The sequence below is a fragment of the Geotrypetes seraphini genome, chromosome 4 (assembly GCF_902459505.1).
Source record: "Geotrypetes seraphini chromosome 4, aGeoSer1.1, whole genome shotgun sequence".
In the NCBI taxonomy this organism is placed as follows: Eukaryota; Metazoa; Chordata; class Amphibia; order Gymnophiona; family Dermophiidae; genus Geotrypetes; species Geotrypetes seraphini.
In genome coordinates, this window is record NC_047087.1 from 281,421,589 (window position 1) to 281,444,690 (window position 23,102).

Genomic DNA, 23,102 nt, shown 5'->3' on the forward strand with positions numbered 1-23,102 from the left:
TAGATGTGCAAGTATTTCTCTGTAATGTGGGCTGATCGGGGTTTGGTACCATTTGCTTCTGTTATTTTAAAATGTATCAACCTTTCCAATTTCACTAAAATAGAAAAAAAACAACCCAGAAGGCTTGTGCTGTTTCCTATGGGATTTTTGCCCATCCAGTCTCTTTTTCTGACTGCCAGTTGCTGACTTCTCCAATTAGCCCTGGTGAAGACTGCCCATCGCCCTCCCATTCCCATGATTTTTCACCAAGAGTCATAATCCAGGGGCAGGCATGGCACGATAAAAAGGATAGCACAGCCCTCTGCTGAACTCTTGGCAGTCCTCAGTTACTCTGCCTGGAGGGAAGAGCAGGACTTGGGAGAAACCTATAATTCAGTCAGCATATACAAGTGAGGGTGAGGGAGAGACTGGAAATCTGGCACGGAGTGAGAAACTGAGCCTGAACAACTTTTAACCACACTCTGGTGAGCTCTTGCTTTCAAACTTTCACTATTTGGGATTTATTTGGAAGCATGGATCAAAGAGCAGGCTTTTAAATTTCATTGAGGTTTGAATGCATTTGTTTTATGTGTATCTAGAGATTGTAGCCTCACTTGCACTAGTTTATAAGGATATATATATATGATACTTAACCTACAGGATTCATAAACAGCTAGATGGACATGGTTCTTATACATAATTGTACTGTGTTCAGACATAATGGCAATGTGTGTATATAAAATATAGAAAGAAGCCTAGTATAAGACACTAAGGGCTCCTTCTACTACGCTGCACTAGTGGTTTTAGCGTGCGCTGCATTTCCGTGTGTGCTAGACGCTAACACCACCATTGAGCTGGCGTTAGTTTTTCCGTGTAGCGCAGGGGGCAGGGCACGCTAATCGGCAGCGCGTGCTAAAAACGCTAGCGCACCTTAGTAAAAGGAGCCCAGAACGAAAGAAGTTATCCTGCCATTGTATCGGGCGATGGTGCGCCCGCATCTGGAGTACTGCATCCAATATTGGTTGCCGTACCTTAAGAAGGATATGGCGATACTCGAGAGGGTTCAGAAAAGAGCGACACGATTGATAAAAGGTATGGAAAACCTTTCATATGCTGAAAGATTAGAGAAACTGGGGCTCTTTTCCCTAGAGAAGCGGAGACTTAGAGGGGACATGATAGAGACCTACAAGATCATGAAGGGCATAGAGAAAGTGGAGAAGGACAGATTCTTCAAACTTTCGAAAACTACAAGAACGAGAGGGCATTCAGAAAAGTTACGAGGGGACAGATTCAGAACCAATGCTAGGAAGTTCTTCATCACCCAAAGGGTGTGGACACCTGGAATGTGGTTCCAGAGGGCGTGAGAGGACAGAGTACGGTATTGGGGTTCAAGAAGGGATTAGATGATTTCCTGAAAGTAAAGGGGATAGAAGGGGATAGATAGAGGATTACTATACAGATCCTGGACCTGATGGGCCGCCGCGTGAGCGGACTGCTGGGCATGATGGACCTCTGGTCTGACCTAGCAGAGGCATTACTTATGTTCTTATGAGCCCTAAAAGATAATTAAATATTTGTGATACAGAAACACAATGTGACCAAAGATTTTGCATTGTGTCTCCCATAAAATCCCATTTAAAAGTTTTTCTGCTCAATATTTTTCTATCTTCAATGTGTGTGTGATAACCTTGAGTAATTTCTCTAATTGCTGGGTTCTACAATATTATTAACCATATTGATATATTATGAAAAACATATTTAACATTGAAATATACTTGCTTGTTTTCATAATTTTACCAGTTTTGAAATGTTCCAAATGGAATTTTTGGAAATATTGAACATTTGTAAAATGCATAAAAAAAAGTCTTTTAAAATATTTTTGGCTTCTGGTAGCATGTCCATTCTAAATATCAGCTGTGCCATCATTCTGCGATTCACTTTTAGCCAGTGCCGCTACTCTAGTACAGGGGTAGGCAATTCCAATCCTCAAGAGCCACAGGCAGGTCATGTTTTCAGGATATCCACATTAAATATGCTTGAGATAGATTTGCATCTCAAGGAGGCAGTGCATGCAAATCCATCTCATACATATTCATTGTGGATATCCTGAAAGCCTGACCTGCCTGTGGTCATCGAAGACTAGCACTAACTCTGGACCCCACTAGATTCTTCTGAGATATTTTTTGTTTAAAGGATTGTCCCGCTTCCCTTTCAGTTACTGACCCATGAAAGCAGAATTATCTTCTTAGGCAGTTCAAATGCTAGTTGATCTACTCATGGGAACTGTGAAGTGTCACTGCTCCTTTAAGAAATGATTTTTCTCTGCTGCCACCTAGTGGTAGTAGGGCATCCTTAGATATGTGGCCTGGATCTATTTCTGCAACAATGCCAGTGATAGTAGGCGTTGGACATCTCTAGATGTGAATCATTCTATGAGTTGGCACTATTGAAAAGCCAATACTGTATCTTTATAATGGAGCTATCTGTGGATGTTCAGTGGTACTACATGGATAGCGCTGTTGAAAATCCTTCCAGACCACCTACTATAGGGATAGTACCAGGTTGGTACAGAGCAAAGTATGGGCAGAAGAGGAAGATGCTATCTGAAGAGCAACTTGCTATCCAGGTCAGAAAAATGGCTGTCAAAACTATCCTGATAGCTCTTTCCATATCGCTGTTATTAGGCCCTTGTGTAAGTCTCCCTCCAACTTAGGAATCAAGGAAACTCTTATATCTTGGCACCCCAAGTCCTCTAAATTTTCTTCACACTTCTATCTCTAACCCTCTGTTGTAGTTCCTTCCTATTTCTTCTACTCTAAACCGCGCCGAGCTCTACGAACATTGAAATGATGCGGTATACAAACCTAAGGATTAGATTAGATTAGGGTTATCATATGGCTCCAGAAATAAAAAGGAGGACAGATTGAGACATCTGAGTTTTACTTCCATTGAAAGCCATGGAAGTAAAACCTGGATTCCCAATCCAACCTCCTTTTTCTGGAGCTCTACTCGCAGCTCCACATGGATGTTCGGGGCTGCTCAGTGCCATTCTTTAAGAAAAATCTGATAACAGTAGCTGAATATTGGCCTGAAAGAAATTTTCATGTTTGTGCCTCCCTGTGATCCAGCTTCACCAACACCCACAATCCTTTGCTAAGGAAGTGGAACATTTATGTTTCTCCATTGTTTACTCAGTAATAAAGACTGACACTTTCTCACTCACTGACTTTGTCCAGTGCCAGCTCAGTATATTCAATTTCTTTTTTTGGTATACTAATATTTCCAATTCTAATCTTACATTGTATAATATTATTATGCAATGTTCTACTGAAGGAAGGCCAAGATTTGTCTTAACAAGCACCAGTAATAGCCTATGGTAATTCATAAGCAGCAACTTCACTGATGAGAATACCCTTGAGTTTTCTTTTCAAGCTGGAGTTTTCACTTAGACAAATTATCATCATATGTATTCAAATGAATGATGATCTGCTGGTAAGTGTTTAACACTGCCATGGAGAGGACCGGAATTTGATTCCTAGGCTGATGATAGTATAGCAACACCTAGTGGCCAAGATGCACATTAAGTAGGATTCAAACATTTTCCTCTAAGGTGGGTGAGGAAGGAAATTTGGTGCAGGAAAAAATTGAAAAAGGTGAATTATCAGCTATTTTGGAAGATTCCCTTTCTGAAGTAAAAGAAAGGGCAACATTATTAGTATCTTTTGTATTTGAACAAGACTTGGGGCTCCTTTTATCAAGGTGCGCTAGCGGGGTTAGCGCGTCGGACATTTAATCACGCGCTAACCCCTGCGGCAAGCTAAAAAACTAACACCTCGTCAATGGAGGCATTAGCGACTAGCGCGGCAGGTGGTTTAACCGTGGTATTCCACACGTTAAACCCCTACCGCGCATTGATTAAAGGACCCCTTGAATTCTGTGATGAAGCTTTACTTCTGAAATTCACTAGTGACATTTGCTGGGGAAAGGATTTGGATTTATCCAGATGTCTCAAATACTACACAAGATCGTAGAAAAAAATTTCTTATTATGCGAGATGAAGCAAAAAAACTGGGGGCTTCTTTCTTATTGGCATACCCATGCAAATGTTTGATTCGATATTTGGGGGTTAAGTACACCTTTTTTGTGCCTTCACAATTACGTGCCTTTCTAGACCTAAAAAAGATTTCTAGTGATTTATGAGCTTAACTTGATGTATGATATATAGGTTCGTTAATCGTATACTGCTTTCTTAATTTGTATTTTTTCTTTAAGGAATCCCCTCCATGGGTAAGTTGGATCTCCTTCGATAAAGGTCTAAGAAAGAGAATGTTTGTAATCTTTCAATTACAATTCCTTATGTACAATGTATTGTTTCTGTTTTTCTCTAACAAGTGCATTACTTGTATAATAATTGCAAATTTGATAAATTTTTTTTAAAATAGTAGGTTTCAGAGGCAACTGTGGCTTGTTACCCTGCAATGGCCAGACAGAGAAAACAATAAAACAAACACAAAAAACCCCACCCCTAATTTGATATACTGGCTTTCTAATTCCAAAAGAAGGGTTTCATTAATAATTTATATGCCACATATCCTACAATTCTATGCGGATTACAAATTATTCAGGTAGTCAAGCATTATTCCCTAACTGTCCTGGCGGGCTTCCACTCTATGTAATGTACCTGGAGCAATGGGGATTAAGTGACTTGCCCAGGGTCACAAGGTGCTGAGGCTGTAGCTCTAACCACTCCACACACTATTATGGTGTAATAGCCCAATAGAAACTGATTCTGATTGAATTGGAAGCCCAGGGTACCTGGAGGAAACTGCAGAACCACATATAAAGTTCAAAACTCCTAGATAAATAAATCTTTAGGGAGAAGAAAATAACAGTTTTTATTGTTTTCATTCCACAGCATATATTTTGTGTAAAGAGACTCATCTGAGTCACCCTGAGAACATACCATGACGCTGATACCAGCTAGATCCATCTGCACTCTGCTGCTCGTCTTTCTCTGCTGGGTAGATCAATGCTGGCCACAGCGCCAAGTTGGGTTGCCACAAATCCAGCTGCGACTAGTTGGATCCGGGAGGAATCCCAACGAGGGACGCTTGGAGGTTCTGTACAATGGCCAGTGGGGAACAGTATGCGATGACGACTTCAACATCAACGTGGCAAATGTCATTTGCAAAGAGCTGGGCTTTGAGATGGCAACGACGTGGGCTCACAGCGCCAAATACGGACAAGGGGATGGTAAGAAGAAAATCTCATTTCTCAGTGGGTTGTTTTTTTTCCAGTTCCACAAAAGTATTGAATAATAAATCACTGTCCAGAGTCTATAAACGTCAATAACTGGCATAAATGGACACCATGCAAAGCGCATAACATAGCATTATGAAAGTTGTGTGCATAGGTTAGAGACACTCCAATGCTCCTCCTGTGGTCGCCTAGTTTCGCACTGCACAGGTGCTATCTTATATAATAGCATGTACTGCACACATGTTCATAACTTGAACTTTTCTGTGCACTTATGTGAGCAGGGAACATGTAAATTCACACATCCAGTTAATTTCATTTTTAGGCTTTTATATAGCACTTCTATATGGATGCATTGGAAAAAAGCACAGTAACTGTATTAAAATTACATGAAAAAATATCTTAAAGCCTACCTTAGCAGTAGAGAATGACACGGGGATAAATTTTTCCCTGTCCCCACAGGAACTTATTTTCCCGTCCCCACAAGTTCTTTTCCTGTCCCTGCCCCATTCCTGCAATCTCTGTCCTCACCTGCACAAGCCTCAAACACTTTAAAATCAGAAGTAGCAACATTCTAGAGCTCAGATTGTGATGTCATAATGCCTCATTCCACCAATGCCTAAGCTTTGTCCTCATCTGCACAAGCCTCAAACACTTTAAAATCAGAAGTAGCAACATTCTAGAGCTCAGATTGTGATGTCATAATGCCTCATTCCACCAATGCCTAAGCTTCGTCCTCATCTGCACAAGCCTCAAACACTTTAAAATCATAAGTAGCAACATTCTAGAGCTCAGATTGTGATGTCATAATGACTCATTCTTTCTTTCTCTAAACATGACTAAAAATGACTCATTCATCCTTTCTCTCTCCGAGAGATCCCACGTGCCTATCCCACGCTTTCTTGAATTCAGACACAGTCTCTGTTTCCACCACTTCTTTTGGGAGACTGTTCCATGCATCTACCACCCTTTCTGTAAAAAAGTATTTCCTTAGATTACTCCTGAGCCTATCACCTCTTAACTTCATCCTATGCCCTCTCGTTCTAGAGCTTCCTTCAAATGAAAGAGAATCGACTCATGTGCATTTACGCCACGTAGGTATTTAAATGTCTCTATCATTATCTCCCCTCTCCTGCCTTTCCTTTAAAGTATACATATGGCGTAAATGCACACAAGTCGAATCTCTTTCATTTGAAAGGAAGCTCTAGAACGAGAGGGCATAGGATGAAGTTAAGAGGTGATAGGCTCAGGAGTAATCTAAGGAAATACTTTTTTACAGAAAGGGTGGTAGATGCATGGAACAGTCTCCCAAAAGAAGTGGTGGAAACAGAGACTGTGTCTGAATTCAAGAAAGCGTGGGATAGGCACGTGGGATCTCTCGGAGAGAGAAAGGAGATAATGGTTACTGTGGATGGGCAGACTAGATGGGCCATTTGGACTTTATCTGCCATCATATTTCTATGTTTCTATTTGAGTAGAAGACAAATGAGTTATGAGGTAAAATCAGAAAGAACATGATTGAAACCCAAATACCTCAATATTACAAAGTGACTTTAGCTGTACAGAATCATTTTAAAAGACTAAGCAAAGGAACAGGCACACACATAATTTTCTTCTTGACTATCAGCCTGAAAGTGTGGGAATGGGTGATTAAGGAACAAGTTAATGAATGCTTCTAAAATCCCTTCTACAACACCAACATCATACCAGCTCTATATGGATTTCTACTAATTCATGCTGGAACTTGGCTACCAGCAGGCTTGAAGAGATAACTATGGTAGTTAGCTTCAAGTGTATCAGAAACAGACGTTACGCTTTCTAAAGGCACAGAAAGTCCTTATGCTAGCTGGAAAGGACCACATCTGAATGAGGTTCAAGTGCTTCCATCAATGTAAAGCAATGAATTGCCACAGTTTAGAGGTTATACCAGGTTTTACAAAGCACTTCTCTTCTGAGATGTTGCTACGATTTGTGTTCTTAAAATTATTCCTGCTATTTCTGTGTTCAGAGTTGAACACAGTATTCATACAGAGAGTGGCTGAATTTTGCCACTTTTCATATAACTTCTGGGCATCAGGCCACTTCTAATCTCGTATCCCACATTATACAGCCCAAACCGATTCAGTCAGAGACTTGTACAAGCTGTATTCATTATCCTTGTTAGCAATTTTGAAAATAGTCTTATGCAGCCAGCAGCCAACGCTGGCTACATGAGGACTTTTGAAAATTAAATTTATCTTTCTGGTTCCTTCTCTTCTGAACTGTTATAATGTGCTATTCTCAATTTTCCAGAATATATATTCAAGAATTATCTGCTAATAACCTCATTTGTTGTTGTTGTTTGTTTCGGAGGGTTTTTAATGTCCACCTTTGATTAGACAAAATACGTACCTTAATCTTAGGTCCTGATATTCAAAGACATTTATCTGGGTAACACAAACTATTATCTAGATGCCGTAGTCCCCACTATCTAGATATTCAGCAGCATTATCCAAATAGCAGGGGCAAACTAGCCATTAGGAGAATAGGGAAGGGCCAACACCAGTAGGGGCCCATGGGATGCAAATGGGATGCCCATGTGGGATCCCTTAGAGGGTTAAGCCAAGGGAACCTGTCACCAGGAGTGGGATCCCTAGGATAGTACACTTGGGGGTGGGTCAGTAGAGTGGGCAGACCTGATGGGCTATGGCCCTTATCTGCCGTCATCTTCTATGTTTCTATTCTAGCTTCCATCTGGTTTAACATTTTTGATAGGTGGTTAGGGATCCATGACCCTTAGCGTTTGGGGACCCAGATCACTGTCAGTCCGTCTCTGCTGGATAGTGTCACTGAATATCTTTACTGACCCCCTTTAGCATTATCTGGATAGTGTAGGGTGGTACAAGGCAGAGTGGTGAGTTATCCAGAGAGCAGCGCCATTGACCATTAGGCCACCTTTCTTGAAGCGATGCCATAAAGTTATGGGCCAAAATTTTATGCGCCAAGCACAAGTTCTTAATAGTAATCATGTGTGTGATTGCTTTTCTAGAATTCTAGCTTATGTCCTTATTTACCCGTGTAACGTTATATGTGAGCACTTATGCTAGCTCTATGGTAGGATAAATATTCGCACCTCAATGCAACAATTATGCTTATAACTGACAATATTCTAAAAATTTACTGTGCTTCTGCCCCACCCGTGATCCTCCCACATCTACTCCCCTCTCGCAGTTATGCATTATAGAATGTTGGTGGTAACATTATAAAATACTGCCTAAGTATAGTGATGCATGTATCTGCATATTAATATCAATTAGTGTCAACTCTAATTGTTGCTAATTAGTGGTTATTACCTTCTATTTAAGGACTAGATTCAGAAAGGGCACGATCGGATCCGATCCGTGAGGGATCCGATCCGATGCGTGTCCGTGGGGGCTGATTCACAAATCACTCTCATGCAAATGAGGGCGATCAGAATCATGCCCCCATCCGACCGTCGGGATTGCTCTCTAGCGATCCTGACGCATGCGCAGACCATCTGTAGATGGTCTGCGCATGCTTAAGAGCAGCGACCTTTTTTTTTTTTTTTTCTTTTTTTCAAGCAAAGGAAAAGAGAATGACTTGGGCAAATCACATGTTAGGGGAGCTATCCAATAAGGAGGTGCCTGTTTGGGCAGCAGGAAAGGGTCTACAATGGTTCCCAAATCTCTCCCGTTCGATCTGTTCAAAATGATGCTGTGCGCCTCATGTTCTGCCAGGGAGGTTATAAGCACATTACTCATCTCCACCCTATTTTTCTTTGCGAGTCCGTGGTTTTAAACTGCTTTAAACCCGCGGGTTAAAACCACGGACTCATAGTACAGGGAAGGGCAGGAGGGTCGGGGCGAGAGCAGGGCGGCCAGTCGGGGCGGCAGGAGAGATTCAGGGCAGGCAGGAGAGAACAGGAGATTCGGGGCAGGCAGGAGAGAACAGGAGATTCGGGGCAGGCAGGAGAGAACAGGAGATTCAGGGCAGGCAGGAGAGAACAGGAGATTCGGGGCAGGCAGGAGAGAACAGGAAATTCGGGGCAGGCAGGAGAGAACAGGAGATTCGGGGTAGGCAGGAGAGAACAGGAGATTCAGGGCAGGCAGGAGAGAACAGGAGATTCAGGGCAGGCAGGAGAGAACAGGAGATTCGGGGCAGGCAGGAGAGAACAGGCGATTCGGGGCAGGTAGGAGAGAGCAGGAGATCGGGGCTGAGAGCAGAGAAGCAGGGCAGATAGCAGGGCAGCAGAAGGCAGGGCAGTCGGAAAGGACCTCAGCGACTGGTCCTCAGCAGTCGCTTATTTCTGAATCGGCCAGCCCAATCGGTGTTGCTGTTTTTATTTTATTGAATCGCTTCCTGCCTGCATTTGAATGCCATTTCCCCTAATTTGCATGTGCGGATCGGAAGATGATCGGGACAGAGGTTAGTGAATCAGGTCGGAGGGAAATCGGGTCGTAAAGGGGTTGCTAAGTGGTCGGAAGTGGATCGGTAGGCTTAGTGAATCTAGCTAGCCCTAAGCCTTTAACTGCTGCTATTCTATATCTTACAGATGCAAATGTGCTCTTAAGGAGCATACATTTGCGTACAAGATTATAGAATGAAGGGCTCTACAGATCATCATCTGGGTAAAATTCCTCCTGTTTCAATGCTGATTTCTATCTGTGCCTTCTCCATGTTCCAAAAAGAGAAAACATTGTTAATCATACAAAAGAAAGGGACCTGTGTTGTCTGGGAAACTCCTGCACAAAGTCTTTGGGAAATTCCTATGTTGAAACCAATAACCTCAATAGTACGAAACCTTCACTGACATATAATTATAGTAGCATCCCAGGGGAATATTTTTCAGAAGGAGGAAAAACCCTCAGGATCAATTTTTAGCACTCATTATTGCTCAGTGCTAGTTTATATTCAGTCACAGGCTTGGAAATCTCCTTTTAAAATTTTACATATCCCTATTTTATCTATATTTGTTTAGCAAGAAGTTCAGGTAAAGTCCCAGAAGAAAGCGAAAAGATGGGACTTTACCTGAACATCAAGAAGACCAAAATCATGACTATCGCCAACAAGAAAGTCCACATAAAGATCAACAATGAAGAAATAGAAATAGTTGACAGCTTCATTTTCCTTGGGTCCCTCGTTGATCACAGTGGTGGTTTGACAGCAGAGATCACGGTCATTGTGTTCCCAATCGCGACATATGGCAGTGAGACATGGATATTCATGAAAGCAGATAGAAGAAAAATTGATGCCTTCGAGCTGGGGTGCTGGAGACTTCTAAGAATTCCATGAAGGTTAGGATCACCAACAAAGATGTTTTTGATCATATAAACCTAGAGTTGTCCTGGAAGGCAAGATTACCAGACAGAAACTGACCTATTTTGGCCATGTGATGAGGGCGCATTCACTAGAAAAGGAGGTGCTACTTGGAATGGACAGTGATGAAAGGAAGCAGGGGAGACCAAAGGCCCATTGGCTGGATACCATCAAGAATGACATGGGAACGAACATCAAACAATTGAAAGAAGCCGTGGAAAATAGGGAAGCATGGTGAGAACTGGCTTACTGAGTATCCAAGGGTCAGATACAACTGAATGGATAGTAGTAGTAATTATTTAAATAAAGCTTGATCAATATTCATGTAGTCTTTTATGTATTGTTCTAGATTGATTCTTTAGATACAGAACTTTGCTGCTGGTATGATCCATAGCTCCACCCAACAATGGCCAGCATTTCACAGTTTTGGCAACACTGCTTCAGGAATTGTGAAAAGGACTCTCTGTAATCAAAAATGGAAAAAGATTCAAATGCCACATTAACCAAATAGTTCTTTATCAAACAGAATTCCCCATACAGTTTATCATTTGAGCACTGCAAGATGGCAGCTTGGTATTTTAAAACCTCATCTACCATGAGATCTCACCTGATTGAAAAGAACAGATGTCATTCTAAAGCTGGACCTATCAAAATTATTCTAATTTAAGCAAACATCGGGTCCATTTGAACCCCCCCCCCCCCCCAGCAGTAATGAACTTCATTATAGAAGATATAACAGAGAGGACTCCTTTAGAAATAATAAAACCAGTTTATAGCTAGATACCTACTGGTTGAACTGTGTCTTTTAGTTGAAATTGTTTCTGATCTTCTCCTCCCCTTAAATGAGGTGGTATATATAACTAAGTTAGAAACTGGTTAACTAGAAGACAGAAGATGGTGTTAAATAGAATTTACCCAAAGGAAAAGGGTGTTGCCAGTGGTGTACCGCAGGGTTTGATCCTTTGTCTAGAACTTTTTAAGATCTTTATGAGTGATATTGCGGAAGGGTGTTGAGCAAGATTTGCCTCTTTGTAAATGATACAAAACTCTGTAATACGGTAAACATCCCTGAAGAATGGTCCAGAAATTGGCAGCTAAGATTTAATGCTAAAAAATGTAGGGTCATGCACTTAAGTTACAGAAATCCAAGGGAGCGGTATATTTAGGAAGAGAAGTGCTTATGTGCTTGAAAGAAGAGTGAGACTTGGGGGATGATTGTTTCTGATCATTTTAAGGTGGCTAAACAGGTAGAAAGGGAGACAGTAAAAGCTAGAAGGATCGTTGGATACATAGGAAGAGGAATGGCCAGCAGAAAAAGAAGGTGATAGTGCCTCTGTATAAGTCTCTGGTGAAACCCCATTTAGAGTACTATGTGCAGTTTTGGAGACCACACCTTCAAAAATATATAACCAGAATGGAGTCAGTCCAGAGGGCGGCTACTAAAACAGTCAGTGGTTTTCATCTTAAAGCACATAGAGACAGACTAATAGACCTCAATGTATATACTTCGGAAGAAAGATGAAAGAAAGGAGATATGATTGAGACATTTAAATATCTATATGGCATAAATGCACAGGAGGCAGATCACTTCCAACTGAATGGAAGTTTGGTGGGAATGAGAGGGCATAAGATGACGTTGAAGGGAGATCAACTCAGAATTAATCTAAGAAAATACTTCTTCACAGAAAGAGTGGTGGATGTGTGGAACAATCTCCCAGTGGATCTAGGTGTTATTGCAGACAATATGCTGAAATGTTCTTCACTCCAGGAATAGTTAACTTCTGGAACTTGTTGCCAGATGATGTGGTAACAGTGGTTAGCATAGCTGGGTTTAAAAAAGGCTTGGACATGTTCCTGATGGAAAAGCCAGTAGCGTGCTATTGAGACAGACATGAAGGAAGCCGCTGCTTGCCCTGGAATCAGTAGAATGGAATGTTACTACTATTTGGGTTTCTGTCTGATCACTGGATTGATCACTGTTGGAAATTGGATACTGGACTAGATGGACCATTGGGATGACCCAGTAATGCTATTCCTATGCTCTTATGGTGGCGACAAGGACTGTATTTGAATTGAAGGAAGCGTGGGGCAGGCATGTGGTATCTCTTAAGAGGAGGAAGAGATAGGAGATGATTTGGATAAACAGACTAGATGGGCCATATGGCCTTTATGTGCCATCAGTTTCTATGTTTCTTTTATCTAAAACAAAGCATCTCAAGTCAGACATCAAGGAAGTTTGTTATATGGTGGAACACTATAGTGCTATTCAAAGAAATAGGAAAGATGCATCATTAGTTGCACACTAGATGACACAAAATCCTGACTTTATGGACTTGAGATGCCTCATATACCACCAAATTTAAGGGGAGGAGACTATTGGTGATAATTTCAACAAAAGGAGCAATATTGGATTTATACTTGCAATACATTTCAACCAGTAGAACTTAATCTAGCTATATAGACTGATTTTATTTTTTTTCTAAAGGAGCTCTCTGTGTTTTATCATCTATAATGAAGTTCTTTACTGCTCTTGTTTGTTCAAATGGACTTGATATTTGATTAAATTTGAATAATTTTGATAGGTCAAGTGTGTGGTTTAGTGATTAGAGCTACAGCCTCAGCATGCTGAGGTTGTGGGTTCAAATCCTACACTGCTCCTTGTGACCCGGGGCAAGTCACTTGGCTGTAACCAGCGCCTATAGTTAGGCACCTATTTCGGAGGCTTCCAACTAGATAGGCGCCTATCTAAATTGAAGAACAAGCTCAATTAAGCTTTTTAATCAGCACTGATTGAAACATAAGCGCCTATCAAGAAAGCGTGATTCTGTAACAAGGCGCCTCTAAAAATTTAGGCGGCCTTCAAAAAAATAGGCGCTATGCATGTTAGGTGTGGGCGTGGCTACGTGTTAGGCGCCTTCTTACAGAATCACTGCTCTTACGCGTGCTTAAGCGCTCGCATGAGCGCCTAACTTTTAGTTGTGCCTAGAGCTGGCCTACTTCATGGGCGCCTCCCATATAGGTGCCGCTCAGCGTGATTCACTAAACAGCACCCAATTGTGCTTGAATCGCGCTGAACGGTGCCTATATCGGCGCCTAAGTTTTGGGCGCTTTTTATAGACTTTTCCCTTTAATCCTCCACTGCCCCAGGTATATTATGGTTTATGGTTTTTATTTATATCCCACTTTATATAAAGTGGGTTCTAAAAACACATACATAGTAAACCCCCCCCCCCACACACACAAAAAAAACCCACATTACAAAAACACATACATGGAAGCACAGACTTGTCTTAACTGCCTTGCCCTTGAAAGCAATGGAAGTAAAACTCAGACGTCTTAATCCGTCCTCCTTTTTCTAGAGCCTTGTGGTATATATAGGGGTGATAGCAGGGGTACTTATTGATGCCAGGGGAATTAGTAGATGAGAGGTAGTTGTTTTGAGACAGTGATAGGCATTGTTGGGGGGGGGGTTAATTAATTTAAGTGCTGATCCAGTCGTCTCAAAAATAGAAGGCCCACCTTGGAGCTCACTAGCTTTGCATTACTGCAACCAGGAATGTGTGGAGTTCCTGACTTCATTAATGCTAAGTTAAGCAGGGGTCCTCCAACTGCAATGCTACCAGTAAAGGGTGGTGCATTTTCATTCACTATAGACAGAAAGGTTTCCTCCATTCCTGCAAAACCTACCTGTCCCTCACTATTGAAAATGTAATAGTGAAACAGCACCCCTCCACTGGCTGGACTGTAGGTAGCGTAGTAAGGTGGGAGAAGTAGCGTAGTAAGGTGGGAGAAGGGGGGCGGTCCGCCCCGGGCGATATCTTCCTTAGAGCGCCGGCAATCCTCCTCCTTTCCACCCTCCTTCCCATGCCTTCCCCTGACGTGCGTGCACCCTTTCCCTTCCCCCGTACCTTTTTAACATCGGCGCGAGCAGCCACCAACGCACTGCCTGCGTCGGCTTTGGCACTCTCTTTCGGGACCCCGCGCCTAGGAAATGACGACAGAGAGAGAACTGAAGCCAACGCCGGCAGTAAGTTGGTGGCTGCTGGCGCCAAAGGTATGGGGAAGGGGTGCACATGTGTGGCAGGGGGGCGAGGAGGGGTGCCACCTTCCCGGGTGCCTCTCACCCTCGCTACGTCACTGGTGGAGGACTCCCACTCAGCTTAGAGAGAACATTATCTACTGTGCTAGTCACTAGCCCTTGATACTGAAGTCTACAGCTACAGCTTATTGACTCATGGAACCAGTTTAGCGGTGGTAAGATAGCATGTAAGGAATGGCTCCCTCTTGAGTTTGAGGGTAATGTGCAGATTAATTGAAGATTGTAGATGATTTCAAAACATATCTGAGAATCTGAGGTGATCACTGGAATTATTGACTGTTTTATATTAGGCCCCATCTGGTTGGATAATGTTCAATGCACCGGCAGTGAGAGTTCCATTGCGGAGTGTGACTCCAATGGTTGGGGCGTAAGTGACTGCAAACACTCTGAGGATGTGGGTGTGGTCTGCTCGGCCAAGCGTTCACCCAAATTCAACCAGGATGGTAAATTACAGCCCCTCAGTGTACAGGTAAGATGTTCTTTTCATATCAGCACATTATGTTGAGACAAAGCCAGTGGGAAGATATAGCATCTAAGAGAGGACAAGAATGACATAGCACCGAATAATGTGACATCTTTATTTTGTTAAATGCTTTTTTTTCCCCACATTATGGTCTTAGTATGGCATCGCAACATATAATACAGGGTCAATAGCATCAATAATTAAAACATTAGAATGCTAATAAATATAAACTAAAAATATTAAATAAATCATTGGGGAAATAGTAAGAATCAAATAGGAGGGTGAACGAAAGACTCAAATGGGAGGGTGAACAAATGGGAGGCTGAGCCATACTAGGTTAGACCAATGGTCCATCTAGCCTAGTGTCCTTTTTCCAACAGAAGCCAATCCAAGTCACAGTACCTGGCAGAAACCCAACATTCCATGGTACCAATCCCAGGGCAAACAGTGGCTTCCCCATGTCTAACTCAATAGCGGATGATGGACTTTTCCTCCATGGACTTGTCCAAAATTTTCTTAGATTCAGCTACATTAATTTCTGTAACCACATCATCTGGCTTAACCATTCTATGAGTAAAAAAAATATTTCTCCTATTTGTTTTAAAAGTATTTCCATTGAGTATCCCCTGGTTTTTGTACTTTTTGAAAGGGTGAAAAATGGATTCATTCTTACCTGTTCTACACCACTCAGGATTTTGTAGACCTCAGTCATATTCCCCCTTGTAATGTGATGAAAGAGACACAAAAGATTTGGAAAGTCTTTTTGTTGCTTCACCCCGGTGTCTTACAATAGGGAACAGTATTCTTTCTTAATTTTCCATGTATGTAAATCTGTTAAATATATATTTTTTGAACCAACTCCTTGTTGGTGGTCATGAGAACTAGAACAGAAGGCACTGTTCTCAAGGGTGCAGTCCATCCACCTCTTCTGGATAAAATGCTCTCATTGAATTCTATGAGCTCCTGAAAAGAGGTTAATTTGTCATGCTATGTGTATTTGCTTCTTTTTGTTCTTTGACTCCTTTTTGAATTTTGGATCTTTACTTTACATTTTGATATCCTGACATGTCTTTCACTTGTAGGAAAACTAGGTTCTTCCCTTCCTTTCAGAATCACTCAGCTCTGGAACAACCTTACCTCCCCTCTTAGGAATCTGAGCTCCCTCCAACTCTTCCGTAAACATCTGAAAACCTGGTTATTCTCAAAAATGTAACTCCTCCTTCCTCTCTGGTTATTCTAGTCCTCTAAATTTCTCTTCAGTTTGCCTCTTCCCTCCACTGGAGTTCCTTTCTACCCTAACTCTTGTTAACCGTGTCGAGCTTAACGAATGTAGAGATGATGCGGTATACAAACCCAAGGTTTAGATTAGATTAGATTAGTCTTTTTCCCTTTTGATTTAATATCTTGATTGACTTTTCTGTACACGATTTAATACTCAGTTGTACATTAAAATTGAATAAATAAATTAAAGACGTGATTGTGATATATTGTTAGTGAACAGAAGTATTTCCTACCGATTATGTTCCAACATTTACAGCAAAGTGAAATAAAGGAAGAGACAAGACAAAGGAGTGCAAAATAACATACAAAACATAGAACTGTATGAAAACACCAGTTTAAATGCTCACCCCTGCAGTTCCTTCTCGTTGTACTTCCTTTCTCTGTCCTACCATGTAACCACAATACCAGTAACTACCCATTTATGTAAAATCATCCTGAAAGCCAACAAAAAGAAATTAGAAGTAAAAACTTAAACAAACTAAACCAGAGGAAAAAAGGAAGCAATAAAATGAGGTCTGTCCTGATCTTTCCCAGAAGCATTGCCAAACCATATATTGGTGGGGTTTTTGCCTGGAATACTTCCAGAATCTGTGTGTGACGAGTGAATCCTAAGAATCAAAATGCATTCTACTGCCATTTTCTTTTCTAGTGGCGTACCATGGGGGGGTTTGAGGGGTGGCCCGCCCTGGAGCAGCCCATAAGGGGGTGCTCCGACAACTCCTCTGAGGGCCGGCGCCAGCATCAATAACTTCTTCCCAGCAGCAGTAGTGTTCACATTTCGCTGCTCTTGTCAGCATTGGGCCTTCCTCTCTCCTGGGTCCTACCTACTTCCGCGAAGGCAGGACCCGGCAGAGAGGAAGGCCCGATGCTGGCAAGAGCAGTGAATTGTGAATGTTGCGCTGACGACAGCAGGGTGACAAAGGAAGGGAGGGGGAGAGAAATGCTGCATTCGATTGGGGAGAGGGAGGGAGAAGGAAGACCAGGGAAGGGAGAGGAGACGAAAGAGAGATGCCAGACCATGGGAAAGGAAAGAAGGGAGAAGAATCTTCTCTCAACTCTATTGCTGCCATTATCATTATTACTATCAAAATGTGTAAAACTCTGATGTAAAGTTCCTATACTTTGGCAAGAAAACTGCCCATGTTTCTCCCTTTCCTAATCAAAAAATATTGGCTGTTTATGCCATATAGGCTAAAGTTCAAGCTTCTGGCTCTGATCGTCAAAATTAATCAGATTGGGTGTAGTGGTTAGAGCAACAGCCTCAGCACCTTGAGATTATGGATTCAAACTCTGTGCTGCTCCTTGTGACTCTGGACAAGTCACTTAGGGCCCCTTTTACTAAAGTGCGCTAGGGTTTTTGAGGAAATTACCACACGCTACACCACGTACTATGCTTCTAGAACTAACGCCAGCTCAATGCTGGCGTTAAGGTCTAGCGTGCGGGGCAATGTAGTGCGCGCTATTCCGCGTGTTAAAGGCCTAACCCGGCTTAGTAAAAGGAGCCCTTAATCCTCCATTTGCCTCAGGTACATTAGATAGACTGTGAGCCCACCAGGACAGATAGAGAAAATGCTTGAAGTACCTGTATGTAACCGCTTTGAGTGTGGTTGTAAAGCTACAAAAAGGCGGTATGCAAGTCCCAATTCCTTTCCCTTTCATAACGCTTACTATTGTTCAGCTCATCCTTTCTAAACCCAGAATGACGGCCATTTTGCTTTAGCTCCCTGCTCAAGTGTGTGTTGAATGTATTCACGTTTCATTCGTCTACATTTTGGGTCCTCTTTTTTGGAATTCTGTTCTCTTCTACTTTTTCATGGAAAAGTAGATTTTCCTAGATTTAAGGTGGGGCTGAAAGCCTATTTTTCACCTGGCCTTGTGATATGCACAGTTTAGCATTTTTGAGTCATTTCTAATGCTTGGCCAAGTCGCCATGGATGTTTGATCGTGTTACTATTGAAAGTATTATGCTCAGTCTAGTTTTTAGAGATTGGCTTTAGCGTTTGTGCTATGCACTGTTTCTATTTTTCACTGAGTAGTTTGATCATTTTTGTCCCTAATCTCTCTATATTTTTTCATGATGTCATCTACTTATCTTATGCTCTTATATGCATTCCATGTTTTTTCATGATGTGCTTTCCTTTTTTGCATCTATGCTTACATTATGCGCTCCTTTAATTTTATTTTCATTTTTGAAGCAGTCATTTATGGCGTGTACAGTAAAATGTTCACTTCCCTAGCATGTTCCAGTGAGACATTTGACTAATCAGAAGGGGAGAAATTGAACTCTCCCATTATTATTGCAGTGCCAGATTTGTTAGCTTCCCTGATTTCTGCTAGATTTTTTATCCTATCCCAGAGGTTGGTATGCTCCTTCCCCTTACACCTGGAATTGCTATCCATAAAGACCCAACACTGCATTTTGCTTCTTGCAGAACTTTTATCCTGGTTGATCCACCCTGTCATTTTGATATAATTTGTCCCCTGATATCATAGCATCCCCACTGTTTGTCCTCTTTCCAAAAGGTATCACTGATCCCTATTGTGTCTGCTTCTTCATTAACTGCCATACATTCTCCCACCTTATTTTTAGACTTCTGACATTCACATATAGACAATTAAAGAATATTTCTTATTTCTGTTTATAATCTGCAAAGCTGTTGTTAGGGATAATTGGAATCATTCAATTCTCTCTGTTCTTTACAGCTCTTCAGCTTGCAGAAGAGATAGCTGAAGGGAGACATGATAGAAGTCTACAAACTCCTGAGTGGAGCGGGATGAGTAAATGCAAATCATTTATTTACTCTTTCAAAAAATACAAAGACTAGAGGACACGCCATGAATTTACAAAGTAGTATTTTTAAGACAAATAATTTCAAATCTCACAATTGCCGCAAAACTCAGGTATCAACTTATTTCCTTTACGTTTGTATTTTATTTCTACGAGAGGGTGCTGAAAAGTTCTCAGCCCATCCAACTCCCTAAATTCTGAGCACTATTTTGCCGTTGTAGCTGAAAAGAGTGTTGTTTTATTTGGCAAAGTGCCAATTTGCAGAATCATAATGCTATGTTTTGACATTGTTTCAGATCATTGATTGAACCATGTCAATGAAAAGTATGAAATTTTCAAGTGTGGAAGTCCAAGCTGTCATGAAGTTCCTTATTCCTGCAGAAGAAAACTCCAAAGGAAGTCCATGAATGTATGATGCAAACACTGAGGGACAAATGTGAAGAAGTGGTGTGCAAACTTTCTGGGTGGAAATTTAGAGACCGAAGATGCAGCAAGGTCTGGGAGGCTTCAAACAGTGCCAACTTCTGAACTTGTTGATCATGTCCATGACCTGATTTTGGCAGATTGGCAGATATCGGTTAAAACAATTGCTGAGACACTACAGATATCCAGGGAATGTGTTGGGTGTATAATCCAAGAGCAGCAGGGTATACAAAAACTGTCGGTCAACTGGGTGCCCAAATGTTTGAATGCTGACATGAAACAACTTGTAAGTTGATTTTGTAGAATGTTCAGTGAGCTGGCGCCAACTTTTTGGAACGACTAGTTACTGTTGATGAAACGGGTTACACCACTATGATCCTGAGACATAACAGCAGTCCGTGCAATGGCGGCACTCAGTTTCTCCAAGGCCAAGGAAATTCAAGACCCAAAAGTCAGCAGGAAAGGTCATGACCACAGTGTTTTGGGATCAGGAAGGTGTTGTAATGATGAACCATTTTTCATGGGACCAAACAGTTAATGCAGAATACTACTGTAGCTTACTGTGCTGATTAAAAGAGAGGGAAACTTAGGAAAGGCGTTCTCTTTTTGCAAGACAATACACCTGCTCACAAGGCTGGCAAAATGATGAATGTTTTGACATAGTTGGGGTTTCAGTGCACAGTTTCAGTGCACAGCTGCGTCTTTCACAGCCTGAATGGTAACAGCTGCATCATCTGCACAGGAAAATAATCACAGAATTGTCACGTGAAGGATCTTAGGGGCCAAGTCATCATCACAGAGGACTCAGGACATAATCTATTATCAGTCTGCACCCCTTATGTCCACAGATATGTATTGGGACGTGCGAAGAAGAGTTGGCTTACATAAAAATCCATTTCTTAAATCTCCTGCTCCATTCAGTTAAGAAGAAACCAAAAAACACTGTGGAGTGACGATGTTCCTGAAATGGACTTTATTGAAAATTTAAAAGTTCCACAAGTCAATGTAAGCAATCCACATAGAAATAAAACGATCCACATAAAAACCTTGAGGACCTAATCTGCCGAGAGCACGGTCCGTGTTTCGACAAGATAGTCTTCTTCAGTGGTCCCTGATAGTCCTAAGGTAGTAGATACGTGGAATAAACAGTCCAAAAGTGCAAATGCGTGGAACTCCACAGAGAGCAGCCACCCTGCTCACCAGATCTTGCTCCATCTGACTGTTTTCTGTTTACAAACTTTAAAAAGAATTTGAAATGGGGGACAAATTTCAAGGGATTCAGAGGTGATTGCAGCAGAGGAGCAGTATTTCGGTGGCCAGATATCAGAGTGTGCCAAGTGTGTCGAACTTAGGGGTGAATATGTGGAATAACTTGTAAGTTTCATGGCTCCACATCATTCCCTTCTTGGTTGGGCAGAGAACTTTTCAGCTTCCCTTCATATATATTACCTAATAACTTCTAAATCCCATCCCTTTCTACACTGTCCTTCTCTTCCTTCTCAAACATCTTCTACAACCCTGAACTTCATTCCCAATAATTTCCATCTCCAAATGAGAGAGATTCTTTTAATCTCACTTTTTCACTCCTAGTCTTCCTTGTAACTGCACAACTCATTTGGATCAGATACTTATTAACTTTCTAGGTAAAGTGCTGTGGTCACTATATTATTGATTTTAAAGAGTTCTCTAAAACACGACTTACAGAAAAACTACTACTATTATTTCTATAGCGCAACCAAACACATGCAACGCATGCAATAAATAGTCCCTGCTTCAAAGGCCTTACAATCTAATTGTGACAGACAAAAATGACAAAATGGGATTGAAAGTGTATTTATTTTGTATGTATTTATTAGAATTTATTTACCACCTTTCTGAAGGAATTCACTCAAGGCGGTGTTCAGCAGGAATAAGTCACACATAGACATAACAAAATCGACTTATAGCGGCTTACAAAAGGTTAACTTATATCACAAACAGAAAAATGGAGAAAATTAATTACCCAAAACTCTAGAAAATAAATAAGTCGTCAAATGCCTTCTGAACTCCATGTATGACATAGATACAAAGAATAGTTGCCTAAAATCTTTATCCCAAATAGCAGTGTGATATGACAGTGTACGTTCATGATATCTTTTAAATTTGCAACCCTTCACAGACAGGTAAATGAAAAAAGCACGAGCTTTGCAAGAATATTTTGGATTAGGGACTGTAAATACAGATAAAGAGGATACCTGGCATGTTATTATTCTATAGTAAATACAACCAAACTTGAAAATGATACGGGCCTCCATGGGCAGCCAAAGCAATTTGCAATAAAAGGCAGATACATGACCATAGTTTTTCAAACCATAAATGAGTCTCACCGCTGTGTTCTGTATGAGCCACAGTCTGGAAATATTCTTCTTTACCCTCGCTAGATAGACTACGGTGTTCCCCCGCAAATTTGTGATTCGCAGACTCAGTTATTCGCGGTATTTTCTGACTGCCTCTTCCGGTCAGAAAATACAGGGAATGAGTCCGCGAATCAGCCTTCTGCACAGCCAATTCCTCCTCTTCTCTTCCCCACCCCCTCCCCGGAGCATACTGGGTATGATTTACTGCACCTGCCAGCGCCCCAGCTGCCCTCTCCGGCCTTTTTACAGATTCAAAACAGCATTTGTGGTTTTTCGGAATTCGCGGGTATTCCTAGAACGGAACCCCTGCGAATTTCGGGGGAGTACTGTATATTGCAGTGGTCTACATGTTCCAATACCAGGGATTGAACCAGTGACTTAAATGCAATGGTATCAAAATAAGCTCTCCTAAATATATAGCCAAAAAGAGTCAGATATTTTGAAAACCAACAGTAATTAATAAAACACTTCCACAACTGTAAGATGCACTATGTCAGATGGTATGTTAATAACACAGTACAGGCTGAATGACCATTTTCAAACAGAGGAAAAGGGCCCTCCCACCTCCACAATGGTGGAATAGCGGTGGTGGAGCGTTCACCTCACTGGCTAAAAAACCTCTTTTAAATGAAACAAGTGTTGTGCTGTGTTGTGCTTAGCTTGGAAGATATTTCAAGATAGATGAAAAAACATATTTAACTTATCTTCTGTTGATCGGTACACCAACGCTGGCCAGCGTTTCACAAGTCTGCTGCCTCAGGGTGTAACGTATCCGATCAAACTGAAACCAGAATCAAAAACTTAAAGTTAAAACTGGACCAGTGTGTATCTTCACAAAACTTTAAAAAAAAACAGCAAGATATACCTTTAATTCGGACGCTGAACGTGTCTCCTATATCCAAAGATGGTTCCACAGAGTTCGCACTGGATTTGAATACTCCCGATGTGTTGTCTTCATAACCAGAAGTATCAGTACGTCAGTGCTCCAATGCTATTGGAGACACATGATTTACTGCGCAATTTTACTCACAGACAAAAAGATGAAAAAATAATGGTGAAGATAACCAAGATGGTATTGCAGGTACATAATCCAGTGCACAA

General features: G+C 41.5%; 1 protein-coding gene across 1 annotated transcript in view; it reads left to right on the plus strand.

The window, feature by feature from the left end:
- The first annotated feature begins 330 nt into the window (after positions 1–330).
- Positions 331–23,102, plus strand: part of LOXL4 (lysyl oxidase like 4) — a 139,248-nt gene continuing 116,476 nt past the window's right edge. Inside the window, exons 1-3 of the mRNA XM_033942260.1 lie at positions 331–464; positions 4,895–5,232; positions 14,941–15,119. Of these exons, the coding sequence (XP_033798151.1) occupies positions 4,944–5,232; positions 14,941–15,119 (468 nt within the window). The 5' untranslated portion in view covers positions 331–464; positions 4,895–4,943. The remainder of the gene's footprint in view (positions 465–4,894; positions 5,233–14,940; positions 15,120–23,102) is intronic.